The sequence below is a fragment of the Lissotriton helveticus genome, chromosome 3_1 (assembly GCF_964261635.1).
Source record: "Lissotriton helveticus chromosome 3_1, aLisHel1.1, whole genome shotgun sequence".
In the NCBI taxonomy this organism is placed as follows: Eukaryota; Metazoa; Chordata; class Amphibia; order Caudata; family Salamandridae; genus Lissotriton; species Lissotriton helveticus.
Window position 1 is genome coordinate 367,483,605 of NC_136061.1, and position 19,167 is coordinate 367,502,771.

General features: G+C 49.5%; 1 protein-coding gene across 2 annotated transcripts in view; it reads left to right on the forward strand.

Moving 5' to 3' along the window:
- Nucleotides 1-19,167, forward strand: part of PHF12 (PHD finger protein 12) — a 412,981-nt gene that overhangs the window by 324,694 nt on the left and 69,120 nt on the right. For both annotated transcript variants that reach the window (XM_078680081.1, XM_078680083.1), the window contains exon 9: nucleotides 5,900-6,683. In XM_078680081.1, coding sequence (XP_078536207.1) covers nucleotides 5,900-6,683 — 784 coding nt within the window. The remainder of the gene's footprint in view (nucleotides 1-5,899; nucleotides 6,684-19,167) is intronic.

Consider the following 19,167-nt stretch of genomic DNA (forward strand, 5'->3'; position numbering starts at 1 on the left):
TGGAGTGGTCTCATCTGCAGGCGTACATTGGGGACCAGGTGTATGCATGACACCATCATTCCCAAGATCTTGCTCACTGTCCTCCCTGTCAGACCTCGCCCCTTCTGGTAGTGACGTTTCTCCCTCAGTAGGCTGAATGTCCTCTTCTCGCTGGGTTACTCCCTGCATTGGACGGTGTTGATTTGAGCTCCCAGGAAGATCTTCACTTGCTCCGGTTCCATCGAGCATTTTCCCCAGTGTATGGTGAATCCCAGGCTTGCTAGCGTTCTTGTGACCTGTTCTGCATGATCTTTGCATGTCCTGTAAGAGCTTGCCTTTACGAGCCAGTCGTGACTGACCTGCAGGTAGCTGGTTCTTTGAACGCCTCTTTGCCTTGTTCCATAATACTCTTCAGCATGGGCAGGAAGTGGCTTTTTGTCTGTGTGGGGAGCAAGGTTTCCAGCAGGAAATCTGCCTTACCCTTCCCCTCCTCCAATTTGACTCCATAAGCTGCTGCAGCCTTCTTGACGACCTCATAGTAGGCCCCAATGTCATCTGGTGGCGAAGGCCTCGAGGGGTATGTCTCCACAGCCTCCTCCGGGTTTTCGGCCTCGATGTCCTGCCAATCCAGGTCTTGAGCCGTCGAGGATCCCGAGTCGTAGCTCAAACGCGGGTCCCCATAATCACCCTCTGTGTAATAGAGGTCCTCTTCTTCTCCCTGCTCCGAGGGCTCCGGAGTTTTCGGCGGCTCTTCAGCGTCGAACTCCTCGCGTTCTTCTATCTCTTCGAGGACCGTCATGGGCTTCGAGGGGGTCCTGAAGCTATTCATTTTGTCTTCGAAGTCCTTCTTCCTCTGGACGATGTTCTCCATCTCGGCCTCGAGCCTTCTTTTCTTTTTCTCCATCTGTGCGGCCTGCTTGGCGTCGAGCGTGACGGCCGCCCTCTACGACGGCCCCGTCGACGTCGAAATTGCTCTCTGCTCCTTCTCCTTCGAAGTCGAGGATGCCTTTTCGGGAGCTTGCTTCGACGACTTTGCTTTTTCGCTGGTCTTCGCCGCCTGGGAGTCCTTCTCGAAGGAACTGCTGGGCTGTTTTTCGGCGACTGCAGCTTCGGTCGTCGAAGCTTTCGACGCCGGTTCTCCCTTCGAGGTTCTAGACTCTGATTTTCGAGAGTCAGCCTCAGGTTTTCAAGGCCCTGTCGAGGGTTTCGGGGTCGTAGACTCTCCGACCTTGTCTGACAATTTCTTGTCGGTCTCTGCGACCGTGGAGTCATCTGGACCTTCGTTGATGTTGTCCTCGTCGTCGGTGGAGTGGCCCAGATCGTACAGCGACGGGCCCTTGCCCTTGCCATTGCCCTGCATCATGTGGTGAGCTATCCTCTGTTTCTCTCGAATCCTCAGCGTCTTCGGCGTGAAGACTGAGCAGGCGCTGCAGTCCTTGCTCCTGTGGTCGATAGGCAGACAGAGGTTGCAGACCTGGTGATGGTCTCTCTGCGCGTACTTGTGGTGGCAATTACAGCAGAATTTAAATGGTGTGTTGTCCATTACTGCGCTCAAGGGACCCCCTGTGTGCGCATTCTCCGTCGGACATCAAAGATCTCGAGGTTCCTCTCCTTCTTCGTCGTCCCGGCTCTGATGATCTTCTTCTCCTGGGCTTCTCGAGTTTTTTCCTGAAGAAATTCGCTTATTTTCTCATTTTTCTCCTCCAAAACTTTTGGAGCTTCACGCGACGATCCAGACCCAACGGCGGAAAAAAGAATCTGAAGATGGCGCCCAAGGGTGGGAGCTTCCGCAGGAAGCGTGCCGACGTCACGGAAGGTACACCAAATGGTGGGACGTCGACGCCCACCTGCGCTACAAAAAAAAAGAAAGGAAAAGAGAGAAAAGACTACGATTCCGGACCCAACCACCAGATTGCGGAATAATGCACAGCATAGTGAATCCAGAAAGATTCACGCTGCAAAACTATTGGCTCAGAACATCCCTCTTCTTCCTATAAAAGCCCCAATCAAACTACTTCCTCCAGAGGATACTTTTGTGGAGGGTACAGAGGCAACAACGACGGTAAGGGGATAGTATCAATACCTACAACTCCCCTACTGCCAAGCAGTGACTTCCCTCCCCACCCCGATCATCCCACTCCTGTCGGGGGACGTCTCTCACAGTTCCTACCTGTCTGGAATTCAATCACAACAGACAAGTGGGTAAGACAAAATATCCAGTATGGTTATTGCCTGGAACTCAGCTCCACTCCCCCAAATATCCCTCCCAGATAACGTCCAATGCCCTCGGACCATCTTACTCTATTCAAACAAGAGGTTCTCTCTCTATTTCTAAAACATGCAATAGAACAAGTCCTTTTGCCTCATCAAGGCACAAGGGTTTACTCCCTCTATTTTCTAATTCCAAAAAAGGATGGCTCTCTCAGGCCAATACTGTCTCTCAGACCGTTAAACCGCTACATTCAGTCAGACCACTTCCACATGGTCAATCTCCAACAGATGCTCCCACTGCTTCAACAGATTGCCTTTCTCTCCACTCTGGATTCAAAGGACGCATACTTTCATATTCCCATTCACCCCGCTCACAGGAAATATCTCTGGTTTGTGGCAGATGGTCAACAATACCAATTCAAAGTCCTCCCATTCGGGATGACTACAGCACCCAGAGTCTTCACCAAGTGCCTCACCGTAGTGGCGGCTCACTTACGAAGACAACATTCATGTGTTCCCTTATCTGGACGACTGGCTCATAAAATCCAAATAACACAGCAGCTGTGTGCAACACACACACAAAACAATCCAGTTGCTTCACTACTTGGGATTCACAGTGAACCATGGAGAGATAAGGCATTCAGATCCCAGTCAACTCAACCTGGCGATCTTTCACCTGAAATCTTAGTTTGGTTTCCTCAATCTCCCGCCAGACTGCATGAACATCATTAAAGAGGCTAAATGTCCTACCACCTGAGCATGCTATGCCGCAAAGTGGAAATAATTTGTAATTTACTACAATAGCAGCTTATCTCCAAAACAGATAACTCTTGTCTTTATTTAGGGTACCTGCTATCAAAGCATTTATGGAAGGACTTAAAAGAATAATTCCACCCTGAGTTCCACCCTCTCCAGTATGGAATTTAAATATTGTCCTTACCAGACTCATGGGTCCCCATTTGAACCTATGAACAAATGCGAATTACAGTTCCTCACTTGGAAAGTAGCCTTCCTGTTTGTTGTTACATCTCTTAGAGAGTTTGTGAACTCCAGGCATTAACCATACAAGAACCATTTATGCAAATCCATCATAACAAAGTGGTTCTTAGGACTAACCCAAAATGTTCCTGGTTGCTAGAAAAGTTAGTGAACTCAAGGCATTAACCATACAAGAACCATTTCTGCAAATCCATCTTAACAAAGTGGTTCTTAGGTCTAACCCAAAATTGTTATCTAAAGTCGTGTCTGCCTTCCACCTTAACCAGTCTGTAGAACTCCCAGTATTTTTCCCCTCAACCAGACTGAGTGGCAGAATGAGCTCTTTACATGCTAGGCGTTACGTGAATAATACTTTACTACATTGGAAGAACAAAACCCCTTAGAAAGACTAAACAACTCTTTGTGGCTTTCTCCCCACCTCATAAAGGCAATCCCATCTCAAAAACGGGGATTGCAAGGTGGATTGTTAAGTACACCCAAATATGCTATGTTAAACCCAACGCACATTAATCATTCCTCCTAGAGCTCACTCCACAAGTAAACTAGGGGCTTCTATGGCATTCTTAGGGAACATTCCCCTAGATGGCATCTGCAAAGCAGCAACTTGGTCTACACCACCATTGTTCACAAAACACTATTGTGTAGCTGTGCAAGCAAAACAAGCAGCTAGTGTGGGCCAGGCTGTATTAAGATCACTTTTTCAAACCACTGCAGCAGATGCAGGTAGCCACCGTTAAGGGGATAACTGCTGTATAATCTATGCACAAGTATATGATCTACAGCTCATATACCTCAAACGGAAAATGCTACTTACCAGTATGCATCTGTTCTTGGCATGTAGAGCTGTAGATTCCTATACGACCACCCGCCTCCCCGGTTACCTCTATCTGCAGTACTATCTTACTTAGATACATCATACATGGACATCTTTTTCTATTTCTTACTATCTCCATCATAACCCTTCATGGCAAAAACAATCTGGAGATGGAGTTGATGCCCATGCGCACTATCACCCTAAAGAGGAGTCATCTGTCTTGTGACGACAAAGACTTCTTCGAATACAAAAACAAAGTGCAAACTTCCGAGCCCAAAACCAGATGGCGATCTATGCACAAGTATATGAATCTACAGCTCTACATGCCAAGAACAGATGCATATTGGTAAGTAGCATTTTCCTTTCTGAATCGGACAGCTTTTAGTAGAAGTTTGACTGTGTGTTGCTGTGGTTAAACTGGGTGGGGATGGGTGGTGTGTTTCTGTCAGTATGGATGGCATTAATGGCCAAGAGGAGGTAAAATGGTGTGGGTGTGGTTTGATAATGCTGAAAGCAAGGCGCGGGGAGGGATCTTATTAGGGAGTTAATCTTCAAAGTTTAGAAGGATATCAAATGCATCAAAAGTAACTTTGATATAATACATTAATTTTTTTGTGCAGTTTATTGTTCACTTGCATAGAATTGGTAGCTTCTAAGAAAAAAAATCTTTATAATTTTTGCCTTTCGGTCTACTGGCTCCTTTGGGGAAGCTTGGAGCACTGATTCTGTGTAAGGAGCCTCCTATATACGTGTTCACTCAGCCAATGTGTTAATCAACTAGAAGAACTAGTGAGAAATAATATAAAGTGTTTATGCAATAATATCTGTTTTATCTCTGTATTTGTGAGTGGCGTGAAAATTGTTGTAATGCTGCAAAAGTACCAACGTGTTTTGCTGTGTTACCTCCCCTGTAAGTTTGGAAAGTGAATATGAATTGTCAAAAGTGCAAACATGACTTAAGCTTGGCAAAAAGAGTCTAAATATTAAAAATCGTGAATGGTCCAGAGGGATCGATTATAAAGCTTTCACTTAAAAATACTCCTTAAAAGATCATATAAAAAGTATTGCACCTAGGTTTTCTTTAGTTTGTCCTCTAACACTGTGCATGGAACAAGAGACCAGGATTCAGCAGCCAAAATAAAATCTCATCCGAATGTGTAAATAATTCAGCATTAGTAGTAGGCCCTTACAAGTCCAAGGTCCACTACCCGGAGAAGTGCTTGCCCTTCTTTCCCCACCACCCCACTGTTTTTCTTGTAGTGGGGTCAGAAGACAACCATTTGTTGAATTGCCTGCAAACACTTCTTGTTTGTAAATCATGATTCTGTATAATACACCAGAAATAAAGAAACTGGAGCTACGGTTCATTGGATCACCATTTCTAAATCTCAAAGGCACTATCTTTACCATGATGTTTTACTAAAGATGTTAATTCACTAAGAAGCTGCGTAACCCGGCATGAATAAAGCTTGTAAGGACAGCAAGGGTTCTTGAGAATTTGAATTTCAAGTAGGGTTTTGACCCAAACATGTGATGGTTGGCTGAAAGACAAGTGATAAACAAGGGCATAGTTAAACTTTTCAGTGTGTCTAGAAAAATAATCTTAGGACCTGCATCTATTGTATGTTGCTCCTTTCCAGCCTTCCCATCTCCTTCTAGCTTCCCATTCCAACTTCCTGGCTTCCTCTCCCCTCCTTCCCCAAAATAATCTGACTCCCTATAGATTGATGGTGTGTACGTAACTACAGGGCTGCAGCAGTAGATAACCTAAAGCAGTTAGTGTGTCGCAGTAAAGTTCAGCGTTTTCAGACCTATGAAAGTGTACAAATCTTCTAGTTCTCCACATTGTTTAACATGTAAACTTTCTGTAATAATTTGTTTCTCTTTTGCCTTCAGTGGCTCCGAAGCGTTGTGGCGCTACAGTGCAGTATCCTCAAACACTTGTCCAAGCAAATGCCGCTTCACTGGCACTCCGATATGACTGACATGCCGGACATCAAGCCCGAAGTCACACCTGACTGTGCCATCCACAATCTACACCAAGCAGCTCACAAGAAGGCCTCCATCCCCTGCTCCACGTATGTCTCTGGGCTTCCTGGGCAGAATTTCACGCAGCAGATCGTGACAGAAGACGAACATTGTTTTTTGGACAAGCAGAGGCGATCTTCATGTGGAACTTCCAATGGACCCACAGCCTCGGAGGTGAAAGTGAATGGACCTCATTCATACAGGGTTTCCCCTGAACCCATTGCCTCACTGACTGACCCACAGAGGCTCTCTGGACCAAGTACTGCTGTATCTGTTCTCTCCCACCGGCAGACGTGGTCTAGGCCCACCACACCACCGGTAGCAAGCGGACTACCCAATCACATCCAGGCAACTGTGATAAAAACAGAAGGGGTTTGTGGTTCTTCATGTGCACAAAGGCATTCTGTACCAGTAACGAACCAGCCCTCTCCTACCACCCCAAGCTTTTGTGCCAGTCTTGAGACCACCAGCACTTTGCAAAGGAAGAATACCCAGACTCAGTTAGGACCCCCTTTGTGTGTACTCGATTCAAGGTCTCATGGATCCCCCTTGTCAGGAACTAGGGCACTTACTCCCCCTCAAGCCACAGCCGAAGGTCACCTGCACACTGCAGCTACAGCACAGCGTCTTTGTATACCAGCACCACCAACAGGTGAGCTTGAAAGTTTCACAGCCTCGCAATGGTCCCATGAGGTGTAAACACAACGTAAGATGTGTAATATGAGACCATGTCCAAAATGATTCTGGAGCTGTCCATACTGAAGTCTCTGACCAGAACCATGGTAATTGAGATGTATTATGTTAACATTTGTGGAGCGCTACGTACCACCGAATGATTTTGTCTGGTGTTTAACACTAATAGGTGAGGTGAAGTCATTAGAAGGCCTAGGTGCCTCTTAATAATAATTAACCAGGGACAGTTTTCCTTATTATTTTTTTAGGAATTTCAATTAATCAGTGGGTCAGGGACTGGCATTCGTGTGCACACCAAAATTGGGATGATAATCTTCTGTTAAAGTTTTTTTTTTTTTTGATAATCAAGTGTTCGAGGCATATGAGCTGCAGATTACACACTGTGCATAGATCGCCACCTAGTGTTGGGCCCGGATGTTTGCAGTTGTCCTGAAAAGTCTTTGGAAGTCACGAGATAGGTGACTCCTCCTTTGGATTACACTGCGCATGGGTATCGGCTCCATCCTTAGATTGTGTTTTTTCCACCATCGGGCTCAAATGTGTTTTCTGCGCTCCGGTTTGGAACCTATTCTCCTTCGGCGCACAATCCTCACCATTTTCGAGGTATTGTCTTGAACGCGTTTCCAATCTACGCAACTCTTCACAACTTCGAAGTCTTCGATTCCGGTCGTCAACGAAGGCCACACCGATCTCCATGAGGTGTGCAACCTTTGCCTCTCACCGGAGCACAAGGCCAGAGACTGTTACGCTTGTGCTTCCTTCCGCTCCGAGAAGAAGATTCTGGACCGACAAGCTCGAAGAACAATGGCTCGCTCGTCATCTTCGATCCCAGATGACATCTTCCAAGAGGGCGTCGACGTGCTAGAACAGGAGCAAGAACATGGCGTTGACAGCAACTCCGGGGCCGACGACTCGTCTAGGACATCACTCTGGCACAGCGGGTCGTAAGTACACACGTCGACCTAGACGCCCTCCAAAAAGGCTTCGGTCACACCCTCGGTCCCAGGTGCACACCGAGAGACTGATTCCCATGACCCATCTTCGGGCTTGGCAAAGAAGCCTAATAAACCTTTAGGCGACTCGGGCTCGAGTCAGCCTACCCCCGGTGCCGGCACACACCTACTGGCACCGGAAAAGAAGCCATCTACTTCCTCCTTCACACCAGCTGCTTCCACATCTAAGCACTCTGCGCCGAAAGACTGGCAGCGGCTCTTCGGCACCAAAACCACACTCTTAAGCCGAGCAAAGAATTGCCACCGAAAGGACCCGACTCCCATGCCTCGGAGCCAAAAAAAGCCCTGGAACCGAATAAAACACACATTCCACCTGCAAAAGACAATGCAAAAGAACATGTTTCAAAGGCGAAAGATGCTACCGTTTCGGTGCCGAAAAAGCGTACGGAACCAAAGACCTCGGCACCAAAGGATCTACCTCCCACAGAGGAACCATTTCATCCAAATCCTACACAAAAGACTCTTGTAAAAGATCCCAAAACTGGTCTGTGAGAAAGTGGCTCTATATATACTGGACTAGAAGGAAGTACAGTGTGTATAGAGTCCACCAACCCCAGAGGTATAACAGAGGTTAAAGTCAGAACTGACCTTACTCTCCAAAGTGGTAGCTTGGTCGAGCAGTAAGGCAGTACCAGAGGACAGTGTAAAGCATTTGATGTACACACTCAGTCAGCAAAAGGTTTAACACACTCAAGGACTGAACTCCAGGCCAATTGTTTGTATATCCAAAGATATAGTTGTTTTATTTTTAGAACCAACAGTTATAAAAATATACTTTTCTCGAGGTGAGTATTCTCATGTTAGTACCTTGCAAGGAAGCAATAAAGGTTTTGCAGCGTGAATCTTTCTGGATTCACTATGCTGTGCATTATTCCGCGGTCTTGTGGTTGGGTCCGGATTCGTAGTCTTTTCTTTGTTTTTTTTTTTTTTTTTTTTTCTCTTTGCCCAGGTGGGCGTCGGCGTCACACCCCCTTTGGGTGTATTTCCGGTGACGTCGGCATGCTTCCTGCGGAAGCTCCCACTCTTGGGCGCCATCTTCAGATTCTTTTTTTCCGCGGTCGGGTCTGGATCGTTCCCGTTTGGGCTCCAGACATTTTTGGAGAAAGAAGAAAGAAAATACAGAAAAGACGAGGAGAAGTCATCTGAAGACTCCAGGGGACTTCACCGACGAAAGACAAGCAAAGATAAGGCGTTTTCCATCCAGATCTTCGACGACCGTCGACGAACACGCGACCAGAGAGGCCCTGGACGCTCGAGGATGGACAACACGCCGTTCAAGTTCTGCCGTAACTGCCACCACAAGTACGCGCAGAAGGACCAGCACCCGGTATGCAACCTTTGCCTACCGGTGGACCACGAAAGCGGAGACTGCAACGCCTGTTCCGCCTTCACCCCGAAGACCCTTCGTGTGAGAGAGAGGCAGAGGGTAGCACACGCCGCCCTGCAGGGGAAGGCCCCGACCCCGTCGCTCTACGAGCTGGGGATGTCCTCCGAGGAAGAAGACAACGCTGCCGCCGAAGACGACAGCTACACGGTCGTAGAGACCGATTACACGAAGACTTCTGACAAGGTAGGAGACTCTTCGGCCCCCAAGAACCCGAGAGACTCTGAGTCTCGAAAAATCGAGGGCAAGACCCCGAAAGCGCCGACGCCAAAAAAGGCGGCGTCCGCGACTACTCCCAGGCCCAGCGGATCCTCAGAGAAGGAGTCCCCGGCGCCGAGAGCTGCTGATCAGCAGAAGACGTCGAAAATCGTCCCCGAAAAGGATCGATCGACGAGGGAGAAAGACCCGAAACTGTCGACGACGACCAGAGACCCGATATCCGGTTCGACGTCGAAAACTTCGACTCCGAGAGGCACGGCGACGAGCCATCCGTCGAAGAGAGCGGCGGAACCATCCGACGCGGAACACGCGGCCGAGATGGAAAAGAAAAGAAGGCGCCTCGAGGCAGAAATGGAGAACTTCATGCAGCGGAAAAAAGATTTCGACGCAAGGATGAAGGCCTTCACGATCCCTCACAAGACCAAGCCACCAGTGCTGGAGGCGGTCGAGGAGGAAGAAGAAGAGGTCGCCGAAGTCACCGAGCAAGACCAGGACGTCGAGGTGTTCGACGACCAGGAGGAGTACGAGAATCCCCACGAGAGCTACAGCTATGGGGAGGAAGATGAGGGCAGGACAGACACAGAGTCGGCGCCCTATGACCTTCAGGAGGTAGATTACATCGATGTCGACACCGACAGCCCGGAGGAGGTGGTCGACACCTACCCCTCGAGGCCCTCGCCGCCGGACGACATCGGGGCCTACAACGCGGTGATACAATCTGCCGCAGCAGCTTTCAAGCTCAAGCTCGACGAAGAGAAGCAGAAAGCAGACTTCCTTCTGGAAACATTGCTCCCAACACAAACGAGGAGCCAGTTCCTCCCGATGCTCGAGAGCGTCTTGGCTCAGGGGAAGGAAGCTTTCAGGGAGCCCGCAACATGCAAGGCAGTAACTCCCAGAACTGAGAAGAAGTACAAGCATGCCGCAAAGGACCCGGCCTACATTCAGGGCACGGTCTCCGCAGACTCCATTATCACGGCCACAGCAAGGAGGAGGGCTAACGTACCCACTACCTCGGGCCCGCCACCGGATAAAGAGAGCAAAAGGATGGATCTGGTGGGCAGAAGGATCGAACGGAATGCCGCGACCCACTGGCGCATGGCTAATTCCAACGCCCTGGTAAACAGACACATGTACCAAATCATGGAGGGACTGGGGCAGTTGGTGAAGGACTTGCCCCAGGATGCCAAGCAGAAAGCCGAAAAGCTAATTGAAGAGGGGAAGAATGCTGCAAATTCTTGCCTTAAGACGGCCCTGGATGGGGCAGACACCGCCAGCAGGCTCATGATGATGGGCGTCACGGAAAGGAGACACGCCTGGCTCAGGATATCCGGTTTCAAACCGGAGGTGCAACACAGCATCCTGAACACACCATTCAACGGCAGTACGCTTTTCGGACAAACAGTTGATGAGCAACTCAGCCAACTTAAGAAGGATAACGAAACAGCAAGATCCATGGGAGCATTGCAGTTCAGAGGGAACAAGAGGGGCACCCCGTCACGGAGGCCCGGCGGAAGAGGCGGAAACCAGCCAGGTACATCACACCAGGCTTTCCAGCAAACGCACCAGGCAGACTCGCAGGGTCAGCAGGGCCATCAGAAACAGCCCTGGCAGTACCAACAAAGAGGCCAGTCCTTTCGAGGGAGAAATGGACGGGGACAAAATAGAAGAGGGGGCCAGCAGCCCACCTCCAAGTGACTTCAAAAAAATCCGTGTGCCCACCCACAAAAAAGATCCCAGGGGGCAGCACGTACAGATGGGTCAAGACAAACTAGACACCTACGACCACAGGACACCAGTGGGAGGAAGATTAAGATTCCACCTCCAGGAGTGGAGAGGAATCACATCAGACAAATGGATCCTCAACATTATCCAATTCGGATACTGCATAGAGTTGGAGGCGAGGCCAACAAACAGAAAACCAAGAAGAAAGCCGCTAGCAAGCAAGCAGCTGCAGTGCCTTCAGGAAGAAGCAAAAGAACTCCTGCAGAAGCAGGCCATAGAAAGGGTACCCTTCAAGGAAAGAAACACAGGAGTATACTCAACATACTTCCTGGTACCAAAAGTAGACGAGACAATGAGGCCCATTCTCGATTTACGGTTCGTGAACAAATTCATAAGAACGCAAAAATTCAAAATGACCTCCCTGCAAGAGGTGCTCCCACAGTTGCAGACCGGGGACTTCATGGTCACTATAGACCTCAAAGACGCATACCTGCACATCCCAATGAACAGGAAGCACAAGCACATGCTCAGGTTCACCGTCGGAGAAAGCCACTACCAGTTCACGACACTGGCCTTCGGTCTAAAATCGGCACCAAGAGTTTTCACAAAGTGCCTCGCAGCAGTCGCAGCGCACCTAAGAAGGCAGGGAATACATGTATACCCTTACCTGGACGACTGGCTGGTGAAAGCAAACTCATACCAGAAATGCAAGCTGCACGCACATACAGTGACCAGCACGCTCATAAACCTGGGGTTCTCCATCCATTGGAAGAAATCATCAATGGAGCCGGAACAAGTGAAGATCTTCCTGGGAGCACAGATCAACACCTTACAGGGCAAGGTGTTCCCCAGCGAGAAGAGGGCGAGGGCGCTGGTGAAGGAAACTCGCCTCTACCGGAAGGGACAAGCTCGGACAGTGAGGACGGCGAGCAAGATCATGGGGATGATGGCATCATGCATCCACCTGGTACCGAATGTACGACTCCACATGAGACCCATTCAAGAATGGCTACAGGAGCAATGGTCACAAGCTACAGGCAGTTGGGAGGATCTAGTGGTTGTAACGCACGCAGTGCAGAAGGAGATGACATGGTGGACCATGGAGAACATAGCAAGGGGAAAGCCTCTAACGCCCCCAACGCCAACAGTGACCATCACCACAGACGCATCCCTGAAGGGATGGGGCGCTCACATGGAGGAGCTCAAGGTGAGGGGACTGTGGACACCGACGGATGCCACAAAGCACATCAATTACTTAGAATTGAAGACAATCTTCCTTGCACTGAAGGCCTTTCAAACAAGACTGTACAAGCACAGGGTATTGATACAAACAGACAACACCACTGCGATGTTCTACATCAACAAGCAGGGGGGCACACAGTCCGCACCGCTTTCAACGCTGGCGCAGGAGATATGGAGATGGGCCATCCCTCTCAAGATAGACCTGCTAGCCATACACCTACCAGGGAAGGACAACATACAAGCCGATTGGCTCAGCAGGCAGACATCGGCATCCCACGAGTGGGAGCTCAATGCTCAGGAGACAAGATACCTGTTCGACAGGTGGGGGACACCATCGGTGGACCTGTTTGCCACACGCCAGAATGCAAAATGCCAAAACTTCGCATCCAGGCAGCCCGAGGAGGGGACACTGGGGAATGCCCTATGGATAGATTGGTCAAGGACATTTGCCTACGCCTTTCCCCCGATACCACTGATGCACAGAGTACTGAGCAAGTGCAGAGCGAGCAACATGACACTGATACTGGTCGCACCGCAGTGGGCGAGGCAGACCTGGTACTCGCAGATCATGGAGATGACACAGTGTGCACCCCACAGATTCAGCAGGAGGAAAGATCTACTGTCCATGCAGAACGGAGAGGTACTGCATCCAGAGCCAGAGAGCATGAGCCTAGTAGCGTGGCTCCTGAGGACATAGAGTTCGCACATTTGAGACTACCAGAAAGCACCCTGAGGGTACTTCGGGAGGCACGAAGGCCCAGCACTCGAAAGTGCTACGTTGCGAAATGGAAAAGATTCACAATATGGTGCAGACAGGAAAGACTCCACAATAAGATGAAGAGGGACTCCACAGTGCTAAGGTACCTGACGCACTTACTGGAGAAGAACCTTAGCTCATCCTCGTTAAGAGTTCACTTGGCAGCGATAGTAGCCTACACAAGGGGAGAAACGTGCAGGAGCTTCTTCACATCACAGGTGGTGAAGAGATTCCTAGAAGGAGCGAAAAGGATCGCACCACCCAAGCGGGTGCCGCCACCTGCATGGAACTTGAACACAGTCCTAACGGAACTCATGAAAGAGCCCTTTGAACCACTTCACAAGGCCTCCCTAAAGATGCTAACTATGAAAACAGCCTTCCTGGTTGCGATAACGTCCTTACGCAGAGTAAGCGAGCTTCAAGCGCTGACGCTACAAGAACCATACATACAAATACACAACGATAGAGTTGTGATGAGGACTGACCCACACTTCATGCCGAAGGTGGTATCCAATTTTCACATGAACCAGTCTATACAGATACCGAGTTTTTCCAAAAACCCACAACCAGCGCAGAGAGAGCTCTGCACACCCTGGACGCCAGAAGGGCAGTCATGCACTACATTGAAAGGACAAAGGGGCACAGGAAAACGAAACAGTTTTTTGTGTCCTTCGCAAACAGCTTCATGGGCAAAGCAGTAACCAAAAGGACCATTGCACGATGGATCGCACAAACAATCCAACTCTGCCACAAACGGGCAGGACAGGAACTGGCTGAGGGGACACGTGCCCACTCCACCAGGAAGAAGGGCGCTACAATAGCCTTCCTGGCTAACACACCCATAGAGGACATATGCCTGGCGGCAACATGGGCTTCGGTGCACACGTTCACGAAGCACTACTGTGTGGACATACAAATGAACAAGGAAGCTCAAGTGGGACAGAAGGTGCTACAGCACATATTCAACACCCAACGCTCATCTTCCACCCAGCCGCCACAGAGATGAGAAACCGCTACAAAATCTATGCACAGCATAGTGAATCCAGAAAGATTCACGCTGCAAAACGAATAGTTTTCTTACCTGTCGGTGTAGTTTTGCAGCTTGAAGATCTTTCTGGATTCACTAGCGAACCCACCCACCTCCGCCAGAAAGATGAGGCTGGAGAGAGAAGAGGTGGTTAACTAAAGAATAGACTTTGAAAATACAAAGCGGTAAATACAAACTAAGAAGAACATTGCCATTACTTCGGAAACGAAAGAAACACGGAAAAAAAGAACCCGAAGATGGCGCCCAAGAGTGGGAGCTTCCGCAGGAAGCATGCCGACGTCACCGGAAATACACCCAAAGGGGGTGTGACGCCGACGCCCACCTGGGCAAAGAGAAAAAAAAAAAAAAAAAAAAACAAAGAAAAGACTACGAATCCGGACCCAACCACAAGACCGCGGAATAATGCACAGCATAGTGAATCCAGAAAGATCTTCAAGCTGCAAAACTACACCGACAGGTAAGAAAACTATTCGTTGTGCACACAGTAGTTACAGTATAAGCAGTAAGCAACACAGTTCTGAATCACACTCTAGCATTAAGCTCAATGGGTTTTCAAAGATGAGTACAGTTGATTACTTTACGGATTACTTTGGTAGTCCCAGGACTAGGTCTAAGATTCAGTCCTGGGGTCGAAGCTGAAACCAGATTAGCAAAAACTTTTTAGTTACTGTGCAGTATTTTCAGGAATATAAAGCTGTTTTAAAAGTTCACACTTAGAAAATGTTCAAGGTAAAGTACGATTGCGTTACTTTTGTAACCCAGCACTAGTCTCCTAGGGCCAGCACTAGGGGCTTAACTCGAAACAGGTAGGTAATTGCGTTTCAGTATTTCGTACAATTTTTAAAAAATATTTGCAGTTTTCTAAAGTAGACACTTAGAAGAAATTTCATAGAAAAGCAGACAATGGGTTCCTATGGAGAAAATACAGGTTACTAGTGAACTCGTTAGGGATTACTTTTGCGGTTCAGTACAGGGCTGAAAGGTACAGTACTGGCTTCTCCCCTGGTCACAGGTGAGTACTTTCAGATTCAGACTTGGGCTGATTTTATAGGAATATTTTCAGTTTTCAAAACTTCACACTTTGACCCATTTTGACTCGAAAATTTTCAGTGCTATCCAATGGCAGGTAAGTAAATTGCCGGCCTCCAGGTGAGTACTTGGTTGGTGAAGGTAAGGTTCTGGGCACAGACTCAGGGGTCCCCCAGGGGCAGGTAAGTACAGTTGGTACACCCTCAGCGACACAGGGGCGGCCGGGTGCAGAGGTAGTTAGGTCCAATGTTAGTCAATGAGAGGCAGGGGGCCTTCGGTTGGTGCCTGCTGGCTAGCAGGCCACGCGGCTGTGGGAGCTGGGCTCCTGGTCACTTGCTCTGGGCAAGGGGGGAAGTAGCTTAGGGCAAAGAGGTCACAGCCAGCGGCTCTCGGGCGGCTGGGTGCAGGGTGCTTTTGAGCGCTCAATGCTATCCAATGAGGATCTTGATAAAGGCTGCAGGCCTCGGGGACGGAGACTCTCCAGGGGCGACCAGCACTTCGAGAGGTAAGTTGGGATCTTGGAGCACAGGTAGCTACCCCAAAGGTAGGCACAGGGGGCTGGAGGGCGCCGGGGTGTCTTTGGGTGTTGGAAAAGCTTACCCTCGGCTGGTCGCGGTTGGGGGGGGGGGGGGGCCTGGTTCTGAGTCTGCAGGCATAGGCTGGTTCATCGAGGAGGGTCTTTGGGCACTGGACTTCGGGTCCCAGTCGCCGGGGGGACGTCCTCGTGGTCTTGGTTCGGGTTGGCCCAGCCCGGGCTCGGCTGGTGCAGAGTGGGCTGGTCCGGAGCTTCATGGTGGGCACCAGGTGGGTTGTTGCAGCAGAGCCTCCACTGATGGGAGTCCCAATCTTCGAGAGGGTCCAGGCCGGCAGGTCCTCTGGGTGTCCCAAGGTTGCTGTCCGCGGAGGTCGCCGGGATTAGGCAGGAGCAGGTTCCAGGATCAACTGGCCGGTAGGGCTGGGGCCAAGTCAGTTGTTGTTGTCCTGTTAGCAGCTGCGCGGCGGGTCTTCTTCTTGTTGTTCTTCTTTTGATATCAGGATCTGAGGAAGGAAGGTTCAGGGAGCCCCTAAATACTAAATTTAGGCGTGTTACAGGTAGGGCAAGGGCAGGGACCAATGGGTCCCTGTCCTGGGGTGAGGACACCCCCTAGCCTGCTTCTCTCCTGTGGAGGGGGGCAGGAGCCTAGCTGGGATTGGGCAGGGCTCACCAGCTACAAGATGGCCGGAGCCCAGGGTCATGCTTCACCTCGCCTCCTCCACCTGAGGGGTGGGGTTGGCAAAGGTTGGCACACCCTCCTTCCTGACGTAGTTTTTTCCGCCAGTCTTCCCGCCAGAGTGGGGGCAGAACGGGTGGTGGGCCAGTTGCTAGGTACAGCAAATGGTCTGGAGAAGCTCTCAGAGGCCGTATGTCTTTGAAGCTTCCCCCTGTGCATCCTGGGGGAGGAGACATATCACCTCGCCCAGGATGTGCATTGTTGCAGGCCCAGGAGAGCTGGGGGCTCTCCACCCAGGTGTCCAGCAACATGTCTGCTGTGTAGCAGCCTCTGCAGCCACTCAGCCCAGACGTGGATTGTAGGTTCGGGTTTTGGAGGGCATCTCTAAGATGCCCTCTCGTGCATTTTACATTAAATCCCACACTGGCATCAGTTCTTGTTTAATGTGCTGAGAAGTTTGGTACCAAACTTGTCAGTCTTCAGTGTAGCTATTATGGTGCTGTGGAGTTCGTAATGACAACCTCCCAGCACCATATACTCTTAAATGGCATCACTGCACTTACAGTGCCCTGGAATGGCCCTGGGTACTGTAGGTGCAAAGGGCTCATGCCCCTGTGCCCTCACTCTGGCATAGGGCACCCAGCTAGAGGGGTGACTGAAGGATGCCAGATGGGTTCTGTGGGCATGGCACACAGGGATGTGTGCCATGTCGACTCTTGTTTTAGTTCTGTACTTAGGCACTCATCCTGCAAAGGCAGTGTGTGGGTGCCAGGGTACAGGGCCCCTAAGGGTGGCACAATAAGTGCTGCAGCCCTCAGGGGGTCTCCTCTGGTCACCATGCCCTTGGTACCTAGGGTATCATTTACTAAGGACTGACAGGTGGCCAGAGGTGCCAATTGGGTATTTTGTTTCAGCATAGCTTTTCTCTTTAGGGAAGGAACACATGTCCTGGGTACCTGATTGGCAGGGACCCAGGGCACACTTAGTCAAGCACATCAGCAGTTCAGAAAAAAGTGGGGGCATACCAAGGCAAGAAAGATGGTACTTTCTCACATGGTGGATTTGACTCTTAGTTCTAAAAAAAACGACCATTAGACACGCCTGCATCGCTCCTAATCCTAAGAAAAACCTCTCCTTTAAGGATACCATCTTCTCCTCCTCCACCATCTCTTCCCCTGCCACATCACTCCCCTACACCATCTCCTACTCCATTAGAAGATGATGATGATGACCGGGATGACACCTTTGATGACACAGGGGGTGGTGCAGATAATGAGCCACTAGATATTCCTAGTCCTCCTGGCTCACCTGACCCTTGGGATGATTAAGCACCCCAGACGTCCCTAACATGCAACAAGATGACATCCCCACCAGAGGACACTATGGGATTTAACCAGCTTGTCCATAGGGCTGCCCAATAGCATGGGGTTGACCTACATACTGACCCAGTAGAGGAGGATTTCCGTATGGATAACTTTGACACCACACAAAGGTCCACCTCAATTTTACCCCTGCTTAAAGGGGTCATTAAGCATTCGCCAGAGATCTTTAAAGATCCAGTTAGGGCTCGAATCAACAACCCCGAATTCAGAAGAAGTATAAGGCTGCCCCCTCAGATCCAGCCTACATTAAAGGGCCTGCACCACTAGACTCCCTTGTAGTCTCCAACACACGCAAAAGAGCCAATTCCCAAACATCAGACGAGGCTCCCCCACCAGATAAAGTGTCTAAGCACATTGACACCTCAGGCAAAAGAACGGCGTCACAGGCAACAAACATATGGCGTATTGCCAATACTCAGGCATTGCTAGCAAGATACGACAGGACAAATTATGATGAGTTAGAATCCATAATGCAGCACCTTCCAGACAAGTACAAAAATAGGGCCAAAGAACTTGTATAAGAAGGTAAAACCATCACCAATACCTCTATTAGTTGTTCCCTAGATGCAGCAGATACTGCTTCAAGGGCGGTTAATACCAGTGTCCTTTTGCGTAGGCATGCCTGGCTACGCATTTCAGGCTCCAAACCTGAAGTACAAAGTGCCATCCTCAATCAACCCTTTGATGAGCAACACTTATTTGGGCCTAATGTGAACGTATCCCTTGAAAAAATGAAAAAGGATACGGACACAGCTAAATCTATGGGAGCCTTGCAATTGCAAGCTCCCAGACGCTCCTTTTGTCGCTCATCCTACAGAAGCACAACCAGAGCCTACTCTTCCCTCAGATAGTCCCTCTACTTCTTACTAATCCCCTACCCAATCCACCTACAGTAGGTGCTACCAAAGAGGGGGTTACAGGAGTAACAACAACAAAGGCAGAGGCAAAACTAACAACTCCCGCTCTGCCTCCACCCCTGCCCAATGACTTCCCTCCACTTCCCCCACCACATTCCACTCCAGTTGGGGGAAGACTACAACAATTCCTTCCGGTCTGGACCAACATCACATCAGACAGATGGGTGCAACAAATAATTCAATCAGATTACTGTCTGGAACTAACATCTACCCCCCCCAAACATACCACCCAAACAGCGCCCAATATCACAAGAACATTTGCTTCTGCTAAGGCAGGAGGTAATATCACTCCTACAAAAAAGTGCAATAGAACTAGTTCCACCACATCAACAAAACAAGGGAGTTTACTCCTTGTACTTTCTTATCCCAAAAACGGACTGCTCTCTAAGGCCTATTCTAGACCTCAGACAATTAAACCTGTAAATAGAATCAGACCACTTCCATATGGTCACACTCCAGCAGGTCCTTCCTCTCCTTTTACAAAACTACTTCCTTGCCACTATAGATCTCAAGGACGCC